This window comes from Orycteropus afer, unplaced genomic scaffold, assembly GCF_000298275.1.
Source record: "Orycteropus afer afer isolate SDZICR_OR568_19922 unplaced genomic scaffold, OryAfe1.0 scaffold00107, whole genome shotgun sequence".
Classification (NCBI taxonomy): Eukaryota; Metazoa; Chordata; class Mammalia; order Tubulidentata; family Orycteropodidae; genus Orycteropus; species Orycteropus afer.
The window spans coordinates 8,181,289-8,201,572 of NW_006921694.1; the positions used below are offsets into that span (position 1 = coordinate 8,181,289).

Genomic DNA, 20,284 nt, shown 5'->3' on the forward strand with positions numbered 1-20,284 from the left:
TTCCAAACACAATTCCTGTATTCTGTAATTTCATTCTAATAATCATTTGATTATCATTAATCAATGCCCACATGACTAGTTTGATTACAATACCTGCTGGACTAGGCATGATGGGTGTTCCTGGTGGCCCTCCACCTCCCGGAGGACCCTAAATAATCATACAAATTTCAGTATAAATAAAGCATTTCAATCAACAATATAATAAAAACAGAAGGTTAAGAATTATCTCTATAATAATCCAATTTGAAAATAACAAAGTATATTTCCTCCATAATTAATTTTCTTGAATGCACAATCATTTCAATATTATGCAAAACATAATTTAGCTTAAATATGTTGAGACTGTTTTGACAAGTTTCCAAAAACAATGAGACTGTAACACTAATTTATTATTCATGACTTAATCACATCAGATATAATGAGGTTAAGGAGAAACCATTTAACAGGGCCTTTACAGATATATAAAATAGAAATAATTTGTGTGTGTCTGTGATTTAGTTACTGTAATTTTCTGACCTTTTGTATCACTGATTTATATAAAAACTAAAAACCAAAAGATATTAAATATTCATATTTTTGAGAACACACTGATGCTCTTCGTGCCTTCTATCAGCATCAGTGGCGCCACCTTTGGAGCACTGCACCTTCAGCGATCACATCAGTTAGAATCGAGAGGCAAAGCTGACTAATGCTGTGGTTTACGAAGGCTGCAGCTACACAATCCAACTGAAATGGAAATTAGGTAATCCTAAATTTGAGTCAATTATTTCCGACAACCAAAATGGGTAATTCAGGCAATGGGATTTAGAATTTAAATTATTCAGATGCTCTATGTACAGTGATTAACTATTAAGTGGCTACATTTTTGCTTCATTCTGACTATGGAGACACAGCCTATCAATTACTTCAAATAGTACACATACTTGCTATTTAATAATGAAGTTAAAGTTTCTCCAAATAAGTCTCTATGTTGTTGTTGTTGTCATTTGCCGTCGAGTCGGCCCCGACTCATAGCGACCCCTCCGTGGGTTTCCGAGGCAGTATCACTACGGAAGTAGGATTGCCCAACCATAATTTCACAAAAAAATATGTATCAGGCTTACTCTTAAGTGACTTTAAGAATACGCTAAAATATGTTTCAAAAAATATGTTAAAAACTCGACTTTCAGTTTTGTTTCACAGACGATATGAAAAGTAGTTAGATTTTCTTAGTGTGTATAGCCTAAAGAAACACTAAACACTAAGAATTCCCAGGTCCAAATTAGTGTGCTTTTCACTATGGTAACAAAACACTTTTTCACCAAAGATAAAATATTCACTGATATTTTTCTTAAGCATTCCTTTCTTTCCCACTTCTGTTAATCACAAATCCCTAAAAATTTCTTTAGGAAATATTACCCTTTTTACCATTTTATTCTTGCTTCTGTTAGGCATTTCTCTCTAAATGTTACAACAAGTTTTCCTGTACAGTGGCCCTGAGACATAGCAAGGATTAAAATGTAACCACCACATGCCTGTCAGTTTGTCATACTGTGGTGGCTTGCATGTTACTGTGAGGCTGGACGCCATGCCACTGGTATTTCAAATTCCAGCAAGATCATGTTTGGTGGACAGGTTTCAGTGGAGCTTCCAGACTAAGACAGACTGGGAAGAAGGATGGAGCCTTTTGTATATTGTAACAAATTTTCCTCTATGGTGGCCCTGAAATGTAACACGGACTAAAATGTAATGGTGTGAGTATTAAAATACAATGATGGTTAAATGGTCATTTGCAAATTCAAGAGGCCAAGCAAAACTTGCTAATTTGCCTTGAGGTCTATATACATTATTGAAAAATATTAACATGTGATAAATAATAATTTAAAAAATATAAGAGTATTGAATTTCTAAGAATGACAAAACTTTAAAGTCTTCCCCAAATTACCAGTCATTATTTCGCTGTATAATTCACTTTGTAGTTGGGAGAAACTTTAATGTCATTTTAGGCTTTGTGTGGGGAAAGGGGTGTAGGGAAGGGGTATATAGATTGTTTTCCTAGAGAACTGCAAATTTAAGCATATCACTGTGTAGCTAAGGTTGGTTCTCTTCTGGACAGAGTGTACTGTACTGCTTATAGAAACATATGCTGAAGTAAAACACAGTACTTAGGGCAATTCTGGCCAGATTGATAACTGTTTCACTAATGAACATCAACATATGTACTGAGGTTGGCAGAGGAAACAACTCAATACAAATCAGATGTTCAACTTCTTGGCCAATACACAGGGGCTCTTCTTAACATCTGGATGACTTTTTCATTGCCCAAATAAAATGTAACATCAATTCTTATGAGCAAACAAACCCAAATGTACTTACTACATAATTCCCAGGAGATGCTGATGAGTATGGTATCTAGAACATGAACAGGACAAAAAATACATATATATTTTGATTCATGTGGCAATATGGACACTGAACTAAAATGAATTATTTCCTGACTTTTGTCAAGTTTTAAAATGTATCACAAAGGATGATAAAAAGAAGGGTATTTATATCTGCTTGAGGACTAGAAAACTGGAGAACTGCAATATTATCTTGGAATTACAAAAAAAGATGGCAGATTTTAGTCAAGAGGAAGTTAGAATTACAACTTTATACTGGTTTCATGGCAGTTATACTCATTGCTCAATACTAATGACATTTATTCTGTAATTAGAAAAATATGTATTGATGCAGCTGAAAACCAGGAACTAGAAAATTTCAAATGAGTAGCCTTTAGAGATGCAACCTCTAGCCTGAGCACATTTTGGGAAGCATTATTTTTTAAAGACAGGTTTCAGGCTACTACATTCATTCAGTATGAGTCAATACTTGATATATAAACCTCATCTTTCCCCCTTCCCTTTCCAACTGCTAATAGGAAACAAAATAATAAAAGAAAAAGAGTTTGTCACTGTTTTGGTTCTCTAGTGCCACTCTAATAGGAATACCACAAGTGAATGGCTTTAACAAACAGGGATTTATTCCCTCACAGTGCAGGAGGCTAGAAGTCCACGTCCAAAGTGCTGGCTCTAGGGGCTGGGTGAAAGCCCCCTGACCTTAGGCTTCAGCTTGCCTCTTGCTCCAGGTCCACTGGAACTGGAGGCAACTCTTAACTCAGGCAGCTGCTGGATGCTGAAGCTGGCAAACTCAAGGTCTACAAGTAAAATGGCGTAGTCTGAAGATTATCAAGCAACTTGGCAGGCCACTAGTTCAAGTCCAGAATGAGTTAAGATCAGCAGACAACATGGCAGGCCACTGAGATGAGAACTGGGCCAGATGCAGGATCCAGACGTGCCAAAAAACTTATATACTGGAAACAGACCACATCCCTAAGGCAGCTACTAAGCTGCCCATAGTAGATTCCACCATGGAGTTGATTACCAGTCTCATCATGGGGAATAACTACATCCAGCTGCCCAGCCACTCAGAACAAGGCCCAGATAAGTTTACAGAAAACCTTACTACCACAGTCACTGTGAGTCCCCTAAGACTACTAATTTGAGGGTAATAAATTCCCTCTTTTTCTTCAAATCAAGCTTTTACCAAGCTCCTCTCTAGAGATTAAGAAGTAGAAATAACATATTGTTCTGATAATTTAAGAAATTAAGAACTGGACAACCTTTTCTTGATGATAAACACTTGATAATAGATATCAACAAAGAAAGTTAAATCCAAGTATTTTCTTTTTTCACACAAGCTCACTTACAAGAAGACTCTGCTTCTGCAGAAGAGATATTTTTGCCTTGTTCTGAAAAAAGCCAATAAATTATCCTACTTGGATGAGTCAGAAAGCTAGGGCCAGAGTAAAACCTTTATTGTAGTGAAAAGGTATAGTGCATGTACCCTCCACTCCAACACTTGTTTATTATTATAAACAAAAAGAATACAAAACTATAAAGTAAGCATAAGAAAAATCCAACAAAGTTATGATTTTCCCATAATAACTAATACTTCCTTGGGAAATATTTAGTATTAAATTATTTTAAAAGCTTTTCTCCTCATTGTGTGTTTGCTTTGCCTCAAGTACAAACCACATGTCTCGGAGGCCCCTACTTGGTATGCCTATGGGTAAAATTCAACCCTCCAGATGGCCATTACAGAGTGCCCAGCCTCACCAGTGATGGGGACTGCTTCCACTATGAGGACTGAGATCTCTGTGGCGGTAAACACTTAATTGACTCAGTCAATGAATCACTACTTTGTTCTCTTGGGCCCCTTTCAGTTCATGTTCTGACATCCACCCTCTGCTGCTCATTATTTGAAACATGTGAATCTGCCTCTCCAAATTACCAACTTATCTGCTGGCTCTTAGGACCAATTTTCATCTCCCTATGACTTTAGAGCTTGGCTCATGTTCTCCTGCCGCTCTCTGTTGCTACCCTCATTCTTAAGCAGCTTCAAAATACATTCTGAACATCCTTTAGATCTTTGAAATTCACAGTTCTTTGCATTCCTTTACTTTACAACACGTTTCCCTTTCTTTCATTTATGACTTTGTCCATATCCTAGAACTCTTTATACAGAGATCTTTATTTAGCATCTCCTATATACAAGTGGATGAAATAGAAATGGAAGTACTTAAGGAAAAACTTCAAGAGATTTATCTTTAAGGAGAAGGCAAGAGGTGTTGCCTGAAGAGACCTCAATGAGATTGCAAATGGTGAAGGAATTTCTTAGAAATAATCAGAATCTTAGAAGTGACTTTAGAAAAGAGATACAGAAGCTCCACAGCCTCAACCTCCAGCATCAGAAACAGGACTCAAAGGAGCCTGGAGAGGAGACACCTGCAGAGAGGGCCTGAAGCTGCTCTTTGATAAAAACTGGACATGTTCTGTGAGAGCCACCACACCTTCCCTCTCAGCCATCCTTTCCTGTTCCAGAGGAAAAACATACGGGAATATTCTACACAGTCTTTCCCTGGACTTTCTTTGGGCACTGTGGGAGTTTTTTTTTCCTTAAATATTCAGAAACTTTGAGTTCTATAATTTATACTGATAAAATATTGGATACTCTTGGACCAAAACTTGTTACTATAAAAACTTGTTACTATTTAAAACTTATTACTATTTAAAACTTGTTCTATTTAAAAGGTGAGGTTTTTTTTTCTTTTTTATTGTGATTAATTTATATGAGGAGCCCAGGTGGTGCACTGGCTAAGAGCTCAGCTGCTAAACAAAAGGTTAGTAGTTAGAGCCTATCAGCCATTCTGCAGAAGAGAGATGAGGCCATCTACTTTCATAAACATTACAGCCTTGGAAACCCTATGGGGCAGTTCTACTCTGTCCTACAGGATCACTATGAGTTGAGATGGACTCAATGACATTTTATTTATTAATTTATTTTAAATTCTGAACAACTCCCTCGCTAAGTATCTTTCTCATTCCTCATGACATAAATATTACTTTATACTGTGATCAGAATCTTCTCCCATCACAATTCTTCCATGCTCACTAGTTCCCTACCAGTTTTCTCCTAGTTAAACTGCCTTTGTCCCTTTCCTGTGCCACTTTTGGTATTTCATTTTTCTCTCTTTCTCCAGTATCTTAAATTCTCTATCCTTATCCTGCTTTCTTAATTTGCACCTCTTGGATCAACCCCCCCGCCCCCAGCCACCTTTTTTTTTTATTAGGATTTGGGTGAAGATTTACAGAGTAAATTCACTTTTCATACAGCAGTTCACATATACTTTGTCTCATGTCATTGACCAAAATTTACAAAGCAGCAGCTCCCCTCCCACTTCCTCCCCATAGTCACCTCCTCCCAGTGTCCATCCCTTCATACTCTTCTGCACCCTGAGCTATCTCCCTGTGCATAAGCAGCCCTTCCTTCTCCCATGATTGTTCTCTCCAGGGCGTGTGTCTCCCAGCCACCTTTTTTGTTGTACTGAAGAGATTTCCTGAAGGGAAGCACAAAGAAGTTGACAAAGTTAATATGCTCTCCCAGTACAACATGGGAGCTCTGGTAGCCTAGTGCCTAAGGCACTTGACTGCTAACCAGAAGGCTGGTGGTTCAAACCCACCAGCTACTACTCGGAAGGAAGATGGGGCAATCTACTTTCTTAGTGATACTGCCTCGGAAACCCAAAGAGGGGTCACTATGAGTCAGGTCCGACTCGATGGCACGTAACAACAACAGTACAACCTAGTCTTCAATATCTGCTGTGTGTTGGCTCAGCCTTCACCAAAGCTTTGAGGCATAGTGTCTACTTTCTTAGTGATACTGCCTCGGAAACCCAAAGAGGGGTCACTATGAGTCAGGTCCGACTCGATGGCACGTAACAACAACAACAGTACAACCTAGTCTTCAATATCTGCTGTGTGTTGGCTCAGCCTTCACCAAAGCTTTGAGGCATAGTGGTGTGCTGGTAAAATCAGTAATATCCTAGGGTGAAGGGGAAGTACTTATTTTTATAGCATTAGCCAATTTGTGTGGTGTCAATATTCCTAGCATACTAGACTCAAGCTGCTACTACAGTTGTGCCAAAAGTTTAACAACCAGCTCACAGAATTCTGGAATATTTAACACTTGACTCTTACGAGCTGGCTCTTCTTGTGATTACACTATCCTGAGTAGATACTTTGCCCTCTTGTTACAAATTAAAGCCATCAAGTTCTTGTTATGCCTTCATTTTCAGCTCAACACTTGATAAATTTAAATTTTCATCCATTCATCCCATTGAGAGGAAAAACAAACTTTTTGCTTTTTTCCAAAGCTAATCCCTCTCAACCATCCCCATCCCTTTCTCTTATGTCCTTGCTCCTTTTATATTTTAAATTTATCTCTTTTTATGGCTCAAACACAGTTTGATATAATAAATATTTAAAATACTTAAAAAAATTGTTACCGCATTTAGTTATTCAGTTTATTTCCATTTCTGTCCTGTCAAACTTTAGTTTTGGCTTAGAGTCACCATTTCTACTTTATATTCTTCCATGCACTCATTAAAAATCAGCATTTGGCTTCGAACTTTAATACATTACTGAACCTGCACTCTAGAGGGTTACCAGCAGGATCAGATGGCTTAGTGTGCAAGATCAAAATATAACAATATAGGTAGAAGTAGTACTACTGTGTGGGGAGCTCTGGTGGCATAGTGCCTAAGGCATTTGACTGCTAACCAGAAGGCTGGCAGTTCAAACCCACCAACCACTCCTTGGAAGGAAGGTTGGGCTATCTACTTCCATAGTGATACTGCCTTGGAAACCCAAGGAGGGGTTGCTATGAGTTGGATTCGACTCAACGGCAATGAGTTTGGTTTGGTTTGGTATTACTGTGTGGGTACAGAGGATATATTTGAGCTGGGTAACTTGGACTTAAAAAGAGTAGGAAGTCTCTAGAAAGACAAAAAGAAGGATCAACATGAAAAGAAAATGTGAATTTCATAGTTTATTTGAAAATGGTATGCTGTTAGATATAGCTACTTTAGTTGTGACAACTGTGTTAATTGATGAGACTATGGTAAGACTGAGTGAATTTATATTGTAAGAAATAGGGAGTCACAGGTATTAGACATTTCAAATTTATGTTTTAGTACAATAACTCTAGAGGCAACATGGAATATGAACACAATTTAAGAGGCTATTGCAAAACGTTCAGGCAAGAGATGATGAAGCAATGGTCTACACAGTGGTGATCAGGATAAATAGAAGAGAATTTGAAAGACATTTTACAAATAGATTGGACAGGACTTGGTGACAAAATGGGTGTGGTGGATAAAAGGTGGAAGGGATTAAGTATAATTAATTCCTAGGTTTCCAACTTGATGACTGGGTAGATGATGATGCTGTTAATTTATACAAAACTCAGGAGGGGAGAACACAGGCTTATTCAATTTGAAGGCAATAGCAGACACTGAGGTAGAGCTGATGAACAGACATTTAGAAATATAGCTCTGAAGCTTATTAGTTATCAGGACTATAGATAAGCTTCACCTTAAAATAAATTTCTATTTGACTCAACAAATAGTTGTTGAGTGTTTACTATGTGCTGGGCACAATACTTGACCTAGGACTCAACTAGATTTAGTAATAGTTGAAGTCATATAAAAACATTAAAATAAAAAGAAAGAGAAGGGTCAAAAATGTAATTAGAAAACATTATCAGTTGAGAGTATTATAATTTTCTTCTAATGTGACTGGAAGAAAATCAAGAGAACTTATGCTATAAAAAGTGAAGCAAGTGAGATTATTTAGAGGTAGGGAGTGGCTGAAGCTCGGCAAGGATGGCTAAACCAGGCTTATTTCTGAGCCCTGTCAAGCTCAAGTCATTCAAACTTTGTGTGACAAATCTAAGAACTTATTTAAAAATAGTACTTTAAAAAATTGAAAAAACAGAAACAATAAAATGAAAATTAACAGATATTTAAAACAAAACCAAGGAGTCAAATATTTCAGAGGTAAGATGAGAGCAGAAAAAAAGTCATCGTGTTTGTTAGGTAGGTAGAAGGTCATTAGTAACCTTCATAATAGGAACTGAAATGAGTTAAGAAGTCAACTCAATGTATCTTCATTCATCAACTGCTACATTTCAAGGAATATTGTACTATATAAAAAACCAAACTCACTGCCATCGGGTCGATTCTGACTCATAGCGATCCCCTTTGAGTTTCCGTGGTGGTAAATCTTTACAGAAGTACTGTCCAGTCTTCCTTCTGAGGAGTGGCTAATGGGTTTAAACCTCCAACCTTCTGGTTAGCAGTCAAACGCCTTAGGCACTATGCCACCAGAGCTCTTTCCTACCATATAGTAATAATAATAACAGAAAAACAGGAATTATCATTCATTATCTAGTAGAATGGGTAGTGAGAGAGTAAAATCATCAGAGATGAGATAGTGGTTAGAGACTAGGGGAAGGTTGAGAGAAATTTTTTATACTTACTCCCAACTCTAGGGATAGAGAAATAAAGGTTTAAAGTTGTCTTAAGATTGTTCACTGACTTTGCCTTAAAAGAAAGTTCCAGTCAATGGAAATGGATAGACTGAAGATTCTTTTAGAAGAGTGAATGAGCAATATATGCAAAGAAGCAACAAGAGATGGAAAAAAGAGAATACATAGAGGGGTTAGCATTGAAAAGAAAGAACATTTCTTCTTCTGAGACAAGAGGTAAGAAAGATTACCAGATGTCTCATAATATTGCAAGTGAAGAGTAGACTACTTGAGTCTAACAGTCTTTTTCCCTCCTCTGTAAAATATGAAATATGTGAAATATTTCAGGTGATAGATAAGATAAGAACACACTGAAAATAATAAGGAACTATAACAGCCTCTGAAGAAAGCAGGAAAATTAGCCGACCAAGGAAGAGTTAAAAAAAAAAGAAAAAAAAAGGGCTGAGGTTGAACATTATAGATTTAAATTTTATCATAAGTGTGTTAAAGCTGTTGTTACTACTGTTGTTAGGTTTGAGTTGGTTCTGACTCAGAGCGACCCTATGTACAACAGAACTATACAATGCCCAGTCCTGCACCATCCTCACAATCACTGCCATGTTTGAGCCCATTGTACCCACTGCATCAACCCACCTAGTTGAGAGGCTTTCTCTTTTTCTATGACCCTCTACTTTACAAAGCATGATGTCCTTTTCCAGGGACTGGTCCCTCCTGATAACATGTCCAAAGTATGTTGGATGAAGTCTCATTATCCTTGCTTCCAAAAACATTCTGGTTGTATGTCTTCTGAGACAGATTAGTTCATTCTTCTGGCAGTCTATAGTACATTCAATATGCTTTGCCAACAATATAATTCAATTCTTTGGTCTTCCTTATTCATTGTTTAGCATTCACATACATATGAGGTGACTGTAAATATGGCTTAGGTCAAGTGGATCTTAGAATTCACAGTGATATCATTGCTTTTCAACACTTTAAAGAGGTCTTTTGCAGCAGATTTTCCCAATGCAATATGTTGTCTGATTTCTTGACTGCTGCTTCATGGGCACTGACTGCACATCCAAGTATGATGAAACCTTTGACAATTTAATCTTTTCTTTTGATCATGATGTTGCTTATTCGTCCAGTTGTGAGAATTTTTGTTTTCTTTTTGATGAGGTATACTCCATACTGAAGGCTGAAGTCTTTGATCTTCATCAGTAAGTGCATCAAGTCTTCTTCACTTTCAGCAAGCAAAGTTGTGTTATCTGCATATCGCAGGTTGTTAGTGAGTCTTCCTCCAGTCCTGATGTTGCATACCTCATCATACAGCACAGCTTTTAGAATTATTTGCTCAGAATACAGATTGAATAAATATGGTAAAAGGATACAACCCTGATGTATACTTTTCCTGATTTTATACCATGCAATATCCCCTTGTTCTATTAGAATGACTGCCTCTTGGCCAATGTACAGGTTTCTCATGAGCACAATTAAATATTCTGGAATTCCTATTCTTTGCAATGTTATTCATAATTTGATATGATTCACACAGTCAAATGCCTCTGCATAGTCAATAAACCATAGGTAAACATATTTCTGGTATTCTTTGCTTTCAGCCAAGATCCATCAGACATCAGCAATGATATCCTTTTTTCCATATCTTGTTCTGAATCTGGCTTGAATTTCTGTAGGTTTCTTGCCCATATACTTCTGCAACCATTTTTGAATCAGCTTTAGCAAAACTCTACTTGCATGCAATATGAATGATATTATTCAATAATTTCCACATTCTATTGTATCTCTTTTCTTTGCAATGGGCACAAACACTGATCATGTCCAGTCACTTGGCCAGGTAACTGTCTTCCAAATTTCTTGGCATAAATGAACGGGGGATTCCAGCATTGCATCTGTTTGTTGAAAAATCTTATTTGGTATTCCACCAATTCTGGGAGCCTTGTTTTTCTTTAATTCCTTCAGTGTAGCTTAGACATCTTCCTTCAAATTCCTTAAAATTGTTGGATGTCTACCAATTCTTCTTGGTACAGTGACTGTGTGTATTTCTTACATCTTCCCTTGAAGCTTCTTGCATTGTCCATCTTGCCCACAGAATCCTTCAATATTGCAATTCAAGGCCTGATTCTTTTCTTCAGTTTTTTCAGCTCAAGAAATGCCAAGTGGTGGAATGTATTAAGTACAGTGGTAGAAATAAGCATTAGGCATGGTGGAGGAACAGAATAGGGCATTCTACAAACCTTCCAAAATTCAATGATCCTAAAACATTGTCTACCTTCTAAACCTGCTTCTTTTCCTATACTCCTAGATTACTTAATATTATTCAAAGACTAGAATCAAAGAATGACATCACCTTCAACTTTTTCCTTTTCTTTATTCCCAAATCCAAGTGGTGACCAAATGTTTTTGATTCTATCTGTGAAATCTCTCCTATTTCTTTATCACTGCCTCATTTCAGTCTGATTACATTTTATGAGACCTAATACTATAATTGCTAACCAGAAGGTTGATGGTTCAATCCCACCAGCCACTCCACAGAAAGAAGACTGGGAAATCTACTGCCATAAAGATTTACCACCTCGGAAACCCAAAAGGGGTCACAATGAGTTGGAATTGACTCGATGGCAGTGAGTTTGGCTTTTTGGTTTTATTACTATAATACCCTAATTTTTTCCTCTAATGTATTCATTTTCTACAGTATCTTCTGAAAACACAGCTCCCTTTCACATAAATAATAATAAATGCCAGATTTCTCAACATTCTAAGCCCTCCATATATCGTGGTCCTCTTTTTCTTTTTTCTGATTTATTTATTAAGAAGCTCTGGTGGATTAGTGGATAAAGCATTTTGCTGCTACCTAGAAGGAGCTCTGGTAGCACAGTGCCTAAGGCACTTGACTGCTAACTAGAAGGCTGGTGGTTCAAATCTACCAGCCATTCCTTGGAAGGAAGGTTGGGCAATCTACTTCCATAGTGACTGCCTCGGCAACCCAAGGAGGGGTTGCTATGAGTCGGATGACACATAACAACAAACAACAAAAAAGGTCAGAGGTTCAAACCCATCAGCCACTCCACAGAAGGAAGATGGGGCAATTTTACTTCGGTAAAATTTACAGCATCGGAAACCCAATGGGGGGTGACTATGAGTCAGAATCAACTTGCTGGCAGTGGGTTTGTTTTTTTTCTATGCTTTCCTGAAAGAGCTCCGGTGGTGCAGTGGTTGAGGCATTTGGTTGCTAATCAAAAAGTCAGTGGTTTGAACTCATCAGCTGCTATGCGGGAGAAAGATGAGAAAGTCTGCTTCCATAAGGATTTACAGCCTTGGAAATGGGATAGCTCTATCCTATAGGGTCTATTAGCTGTGATGACTCAATGGCAGTGTGTCTGGTTTATGCCTTCCTAAACAATTTATCTGACCAGTCACTAACAGTCTAGTTATTTTTCCTCAAACATTTCCTGAATTTTCCCTTCTGTACATTTTTTTCCAAGTTCCTCTCTACTTATATCTAGATTATTCCAGATAAAATTAACCTCTTTCTCCCTCCCTATCCAATACGAACTGTCTGTTAAGATGAAAATGAAGATGTACAACATAAAGAAGCAAAATAATAGTATTTTAGAGCTAGAAAAATCTTTTGTTTGAAAGATTAGAAAACTAAGGGCCATGGATACTGTCCTGTTAAACTAAACATTTAATTCAAGAAGTGTGACAAGAATTTAAATATTCTGAAAAAATATGACTTTTAATAACCACGGCTGTGGTGCTGTAGTAGGGGATAGAGAAGAGTGGTTGGAGGTGTTTTTATTTCTTTTAAATGATTATTAATATTTTAGCTAAGTAGCTTTCTTCAGTACTAAAATTTGTTGTTGTTAGGTGCCATCAAGTTGATGGCTGCATGTGTCAGAGTAGAATTTCCCCATAGGGTTTTCTGGGCTGTCTTATTTATGGAAGCCAATCAAGTGCTTAATTGTTTGCACCAGCAGGACTCCTTTGTGAAGTTTAAAACTATCTTATAAACACCACTTTACTAGCATCAAGGAAGACAGCAAAGGGCATTATCTGTGCCAGTGAAAACTTTAGTTTTTTTTTTTTTTTTTTTTTTTAAGAGCATCTGTTTGTATTGAGTACAGCATATTTGAAGTAAGAGTTGTATTTCTTTCTTTCTTTTTTTTTGGATGGATCTTTTTTAAAAATGCATTTTATTGAAATATAATTTATGTGTAGCGAAATACACAAAACTAAAGTCACATGGTTCAATGAATTTTTTTTTTTTTTTTTTGCAGTGTTCCCTCCCCTCCCCTCCCCACCGGCAACCAACAAAGAAAGTTTCCCTCCTTATATAAACCTTTCCTTGACCCTCCACAAGAACGAACTAATACTTATTTGTCCTTCTATGACTGACTTATTTCATTCAGCATAATGTCCTCCAAGTTCATCCATAGTATGCGGTGTTTTGCAGACTCTACATTATTCTTTAGTGCTGCATAGCATTCCAGTATGTGAATGTACCATAGTTTGGTCATCCACTCTTCCACTGATGGGCACATAGGTTGTTTCCATATCTTTGCTATCGTAGATAGTGCTGTGATGAACATGAGCATGCATGTATCTGTTCCTATCCTGGCTCTCACCTCTGTAGGATTTATACCTAGTAATGGGATTGCTGGGTCAAATGGTATCTCCAATTCCAATGTTCTAAGGAATCGCCATATTGCTTTCCACAGTGGTTGTGTCACTTCACAGTCACACAAGCAGGGTATGAGAGTCCCAATCTCTCCACATCCCCACCAGCATTTGTTATTTTCTGTCTTGTTGAACCTTGCCATCAGTGCTGGGGTGAGATGATATCTCATTGTTTTGATTTGCATCTCTCTGGTGGCCAATGATCGTGAGCATTTCTTCATGTATTAGTTAGCCACCTGAATATCCTCCTTGGTGAAGTGTCTATTCATGTCTTCTGTCCATCTTTCAATTGGATTGTTAATTCCTTTGGTGTTGAAGCATTGGAGTTTTCCATCAATCTTAGAGATAAGTTTCTTGATAGATAAGTAATTATCAGCAAATATGAATTTGTTGCTGTCATTTTTGTTCTGTGCTTTCTCATTATGTTCATTTCTTTGTTCCATATAATTTTCTATTTTGAGCTTGTTTTGTTTACGAATCATGTTATCATTTCCTTCATTACTCTTGTTTTAGTATTTGCTGAATATTTATGCTGGTCCTCTTTTTTATTTTGATGTGAAGGTTTATCATTTTTCTTTGAGATTACCCTGTGATTTATAGTTTTCTTTGCAAGTGTAGAACAGTTCGTTGTATCTTGTAGTTATCTTGACTTCCCTACCATCTAGAAGTTCTGTAACGACACAGATTTTTTTCCCTCTTTTTGGTTTGCAGTAGTCCTCATTTGTTGGTTGGTGTCTCTGGCTCCCTGTTTACAATCTTGTAGGCTTATTTACTTTGGATACTTCCATAGGTGGGTTGGTTTCTGGGTTATAACATCATGTGTGTTAATGGTCAGTTGTTGATTGTTGTTGCTTCTTTGTCCAAATGGCTCCCTTTAGCATCTCTTGTAAGGTTGGTCTGGTTTTAACAAATTCCCTTAATTTCTGCTTATTTGGAAATGTCCTAATTTAACCACCATATTTGAGGGACAATTTTGCTGGGTACATAATTCTTGGTTGGAAATTTTTCTCTTTCAGTGTTTTATATATACCACCCCACTGTCTTCTAGCCTGCATGGTTTCTGTCAAGAAATCTGAGCTTAGTGTTATTGGTTGCCCCTTGTAGGTAACTTTTCGTTTTTCCTGTGCTGCTCTCATGATTCTTTCTTTGTCTTTGTTTTTGGTGAGTTTGATGATGGTATGTCACCTTTCACCATATCAGGGAAGTTCTCCTCCAACAAATCTTGGACAATTTTCTCGGTGGTTTTATTTTTCTGTTTCTGTTCTGGAATTCCAATGACATGTAGGTTATTCCTTTTGATGGTATCCCACATGAACCTTAAGCTTTCTTCATTTTGTTTTGATCTTTTTTTCTGATTGATCCCTTTCCAAAGAAGTATTCAGGTATTTGTCTTCAATCTCATTAATTCTGTCTTCCATTGCATCAATTCTACTCCTTTGCCTTTTCAATGTGTTATCTATTTCTGACAATTTAGTATTAATCTTCTGGATTTCTATCTGTAGATTTAGAATCATTTCTAGTTTTTCATTTATCCTGTCATTTTGTTCTTGTATTTTCTTCCAAAATTCTTCTAGGGTTTTGTTTTTGTTTTCCTTGGTCTGTCTCTCAATCCTTTGAAGATACCTAAATATAATTCTTTTGAATTCCTTATGAGAGAGTTCCAATGCTGCATCTTCCTCAGGAACGTGTTTTGGGTCTGTATCCTGGTCCCTTGTTTCTCCTGCTTTATCTTGCTTCTTTGTGTGGACTGTGATGTTCTGCTGTCTTCGAGGCATTGTGATGTTTTTGTGTTTATATTTAATTGGTGATTATATGTTGGAGTGACTTGCCCACAATTTTTGTTTTCTTTGTATGTTATCTGGACAGGTAGGGTACTCTGCTGTGCTCCTCTATTTACTAGTTGACAGCATTTATACACTCACCACCTGTCTCCTTTCCTGTTGTCAGCCTCTTGTATGTCCTTGCAACCCTGGCAAACAGAGCCTGTTCTTAGGTCCCTGGAATCCAAATGAGACTGCTATCACTTTAAATATCCAAAATGGCCACCGCTTTAAAACATTCAAGATGGCTGCACCCTCAGTCACTTTAAATATCCAAAACGGCTGCCATGTGTAAACAATCAAAATGGCTGCGCCTTCCAGACAGCAGAAAATCCACAGCTCAGGTTTTCTTCCTCCTTGCTGTTTCCCTTCCAAGTCATAGGCCACCAGAGCAGTTGTCCCTGCAGCCCTTGGTGACCAGGACTGATCTTTAGGTCAATTCTCAGGTCCCAAAACCACTTGGAAATATTCAGGCTGTTGGTCTCGTCAGAGAAGTTGACAGTCCGCAGCTCCATCCATCTCTGTACTCACTGTTTTCGTTCAGATTCTTCCACTAGTTGGTGCCCAATCCACTTCTGTATAGTTCCTTTCAAAGCTCAGGGTTCCAGGGTTATCTTCTGTATCTCTGTCAATTGGTTTTTCTTTTCTTTTTTGAAGAGGGTCTGTGTCAGTTGTCTGCCTATTTCTCCATCTTACCGGAAAAGATTTGTATTTCTTTAGACTCAGTCACTGTAATGGCTCCTGTTTTTATTCCTTGAAGAAGTTTCCTTTTTCCCCCACTCCAGTTTTGAGTATGCAGCTCATGAGTTGATGAATTCAATATGATATACCATTTTCTGTTTTGCCTACCAAATATCTTTTCTTCTGATAATAATTCCTTGAAATTTTTGGTGAACCATGCTTTCCTAATTTTTACTCCATATGGCTTGAGAGGGGCTCAGGGGGTGGGCATGTAGCCTAGCCCCGGCCAACAGAGCAGTGTATTCTCTAGTTATAATTAGTTGATGAATGAGTAATGGGATATCAGTTCAGTTAGAATCATTCCCAATACCTTGACTTAACTGATAAAAAGGTATGCTCTTTTGTTCTCAACTGGAAGCTGTGAAGCTATACATTTGGAGCTTCTTACAAACTATACACAACAACACAACAATGCAACGCACTGCTATGGAGTCAGATCTGACTCACAGACATCCCTTCTTGGGTTTCTGAGGCTGTATTCTCTATGGAAGTAGAGTACCCAAACTTCCTTCTGAGGAGTGGCTGGTGGGTTTGAACCACCAGCCTTCTGGCTAGCAGTCAAATGCCTTAGGCACTACACCAAACATAAGACATAGGTAGAAACTGGTCCTGATGACATTATTTGAGCCCTTGTATCCAAAATCAAATATGTAACTATATTTACTTTTTTGCCTAATCCTTGACTATCTACACTTGGTGGTAAACCACACTATATAAAAGTGTTCTAGTAAAAATTATTTTTTACGCTCTTCTTCATATCTTTAGGAGAAACATTTCTGAGTGCAAGTTCATGCTTTTAATGCAGAATAAAATATGTTATTTTTAATTTAACTTTAAGTTAAAGTACATGATTGGCCTCATATTCTTACTTAAAAGTTTATTTACAAATTCTCCAATTTCATTTTTCAAAGGGAACTGTGCCTTTAAGTTTAACTATACAGCAAAGTCTAGTCATTAAGGAGCAAGCACTTTTTACTGAAAATATTTTAATTATCCACATTTGTAGTTTTATTTTTTTTATTTTTTTATTACAAGAGACAGACAACCAATCAAATGTGACTCATACTGAAAAAGAAATATACTGGACCATGTACCTGAAAATTTCAGATATAAACAATAAAACAAAACAATCATAGGCCTCTCTTACTTTCAGAGAAGTAAATTATGAATATAGAGAAAAGGCTAGAATGAATCCTGTGATGCTATTCTGAAACTGAATACATCGGTGCAAACTAATGGCTTTAATACATACAAGAACACAGATACATAAGGACATAGTTGTGTGATGGTTTGAAGGAAGAAGTCAAAGTTGCACTGAAGGAAGTGGCAAAAAACAAGGCTCCAGGAACTGATGGAATACCCATTGTGATGTTTCAACAAACAGATGCTGGGCTGGAGGAACTTACTTGGCTATGCCAAGAGATTTGGAAGACAGCTACCTGGCCAATTGACTGGAAGAGATTCATATTTGTACCCATCCCAAAGAAAGGTGATCCCACAGAATGTGGAAATTATCGAACATTATATAATTATATAATTGTATCATTAATATAACACGCAAGTAAAATCTTACTGATTATCTTTCAAAAATGGTTGCAGGAGTACTGACAGATAACTTGCAGAAGCAAACTAGATTCAGAAGAGGACATGGAATGAGGGATATCATTGCTTATGTCAGATGGACCTTGGCTGAAAACAAAGAATACCAGAAAGATGTTTACTTGTATTTTATTGACTATGCAAAAGCATTCAGTTGTGTGGATCATAACAAATTATGGACAATATTGAGAAGAATGGGAAGTCTAGAACACTTAACTGTACTCATGAGGAACCTGGATATAGACCAGGAGGCCATAGTTTGAACAGAACAAGGCGATACTGCATGGTTTAAAATCAGGAGTGTGTTAGGGTTGTGTCATTTCACCTTATTTATTCAATCTGTGTGCTGAGCAAATAAACAGAGAAGCTGTACTATATGAAGCAGAACCTGGCACCAGGATTGGAGGAAGAATCATTAACAACCTGTTATACGCAGATGACACAACTTTGCTTGCTGAAAGTGAGGATGACTTGGAGCACTTACTGATGAAGATTAAAGAATACAGTCTGCAGTATGGATTATAAGTCAATATAAAAAAAAAAAAAATCCTCACAACTGGACCAATAAACAGTATCACGACAAATGGAGAAAAGTCTGAAGTTGTCAAAGACTTCACATTGCTTGGTTCTACGATCAACACCAATGAAAGCATTATCCAAGACATCAAAAGATGTATTGCATTGGGCACATCTGTTGCAAAAAACCTCTTTCAAGTGCTGAAGAGCAAAGATATCTCCTTGAAGACTAAGATGCACCTAACCTAAGCCATGGTATTTTCAATCACCTCCTATGCATGTGACAGCTGGACAATGAATAAGGAAGACAGAAAAAGAGTTGATGTTTTTCAGTTGTGGTGTTGGCAAAGAATATTGAAAATACCATGGACTGCTAAAATAACTAACAAATCTGTCCTGGAAAAAGTACAGCCAGAATGCTCCTTGGAAGTGAGAATGGCCAGACTTTGTCTCACCTACTTTGGTCATGTTGTCAGAAGGGACCATTCCTTGGAGAAGGATATCATGCTCGGTAAAGTGGAGGGTCAATGAAAAAGGGGAAGGCCCTCAATGAGATGGACTGACACAGTGGCTGCAATGATGGGTTCAGGTAGGGCAAGGATCGTGAGGGTGGTACAGGACCGGGCAGTGTTTTCTTCTGTTGCACATAAGGTTGCTATGAGTTAGAGATGACTCGACGGCAACAACCACCACCACAACATTTCCTAGTTCTGTTTGTTGAGCAAGCCTAAAAGGCATGTAACTTCAATACATAAACAAATACCTAGTAGCCAGATAGGAGCCCTGGTAGCGTAGTGCCTAAGGCACTTGACTGCTAACCACAAGGCTGGCGGTTCAAACCCACCAGCCACTCCTCAGAAGGAAGGTTGGGCAATCTACTTCCGTAGTGATACTGCCTCGGAAACCCAAGGAGGGGTCGCTATGAGTTGGGTACGACTCGACAGCACACAGCAACCACAACAACAGTACCCAGATATTGGGTACTAAATTGCTATCCTACTCAAAAAGGCACACAGGGATCCTTAGAAAAATGACTGTTTCCAGGCATAGGCTGGGAAAATATAAGATGGTCTTCTAAGTGCTCAAAGTTTAATGACAACATGTCAAAAAAGACAAAAGGTCTGGCTTGACGAGGTTCCCACTGGCCAATCTGGGGCAAATTGAGCATCAAAAACCTACTGTGTAAAATAAAAATTCCTAAGTCTATCTGATATAAATGAATGAATGAATGAACAGGGGAAAAAGGAAAGCTCTTCATTATAGTAGAAAGCCAACTAATAAATGGAGAAGAAACTCACTGCCACTGCGTCAACTGTGACTCACAGTAACCCTATAGGACAGAGAAGAATAGTCCCATAGGGTTTCCAAGGCTGTAACTCTTTACAGAAACAGTCTCCCTCAATTTTCTCCTATGGAGTAGCTGATGGGTTTGAAGCACTGACCTTTTGGTTAGCAGCTAAATCCCTTAACCACTGTGCCGACACAGCGCCAATAAATTGAAAAAGAGTAAAATTATAAATAGCCAGTTGGCAATCAACATAATGATAAACGACTTGGGTAAAATCATTGATGCCCAAACTAGTGGATTAAGGCATGAGGAGGATGAGGATATTTACTGTAGTCTCAAAGTATGTCTCTGTAAATAAATAAAAAGGGAAAAACCATAGTTCAACAGTGGAGAAACCTAACAAGCAGCACCTTAACCAAGCGATTAAAGTATACATTACCAGTAACTGAACAAAGTACCTTCATGTGCCTCCTAAAATGATAGACTGAGGAAAACATAAAATTACTTCTGTAATATTCCTGCCAAATATGCATAACCCAAATCTAATCATGAGGAAAAACATCAGACAAGCCCAAATTATGGGACATTCTACAAAATAACCATTACATTCAAGAAAACTGTAAGGAGGGGACATGAAGCTCAATTGGCATAACATACTATACAAAACATTGTTCCACCTCCTACTTTGGTGAGTAGCAACTGTGATCTTAAAAGCTAGCAAGCTGCCATCTAGATG

At 37.7% G+C, this 20,284-nt stretch overlaps 1 protein-coding gene across 1 annotated transcript in view; it reads right to left on the reverse strand.

Annotated features, from left to right (window-relative positions):
- Nucleotides 1–20,284, reverse strand: part of SSBP2 (single stranded DNA binding protein 2) — a 539,855-nt gene that overhangs the window by 30,367 nt on the left and 489,204 nt on the right. The window contains exons 11-12 of the mRNA XM_042781332.1: nucleotides 2,356–2,391; nucleotides 94–148 (exon numbers count right to left, since the gene is read on the reverse strand). Coding sequence (XP_042637266.1) covers nucleotides 94–148; nucleotides 2,356–2,391 — 91 coding nt within the window. The remainder of the gene's footprint in view (nucleotides 1–93; nucleotides 149–2,355; nucleotides 2,392–20,284) is intronic.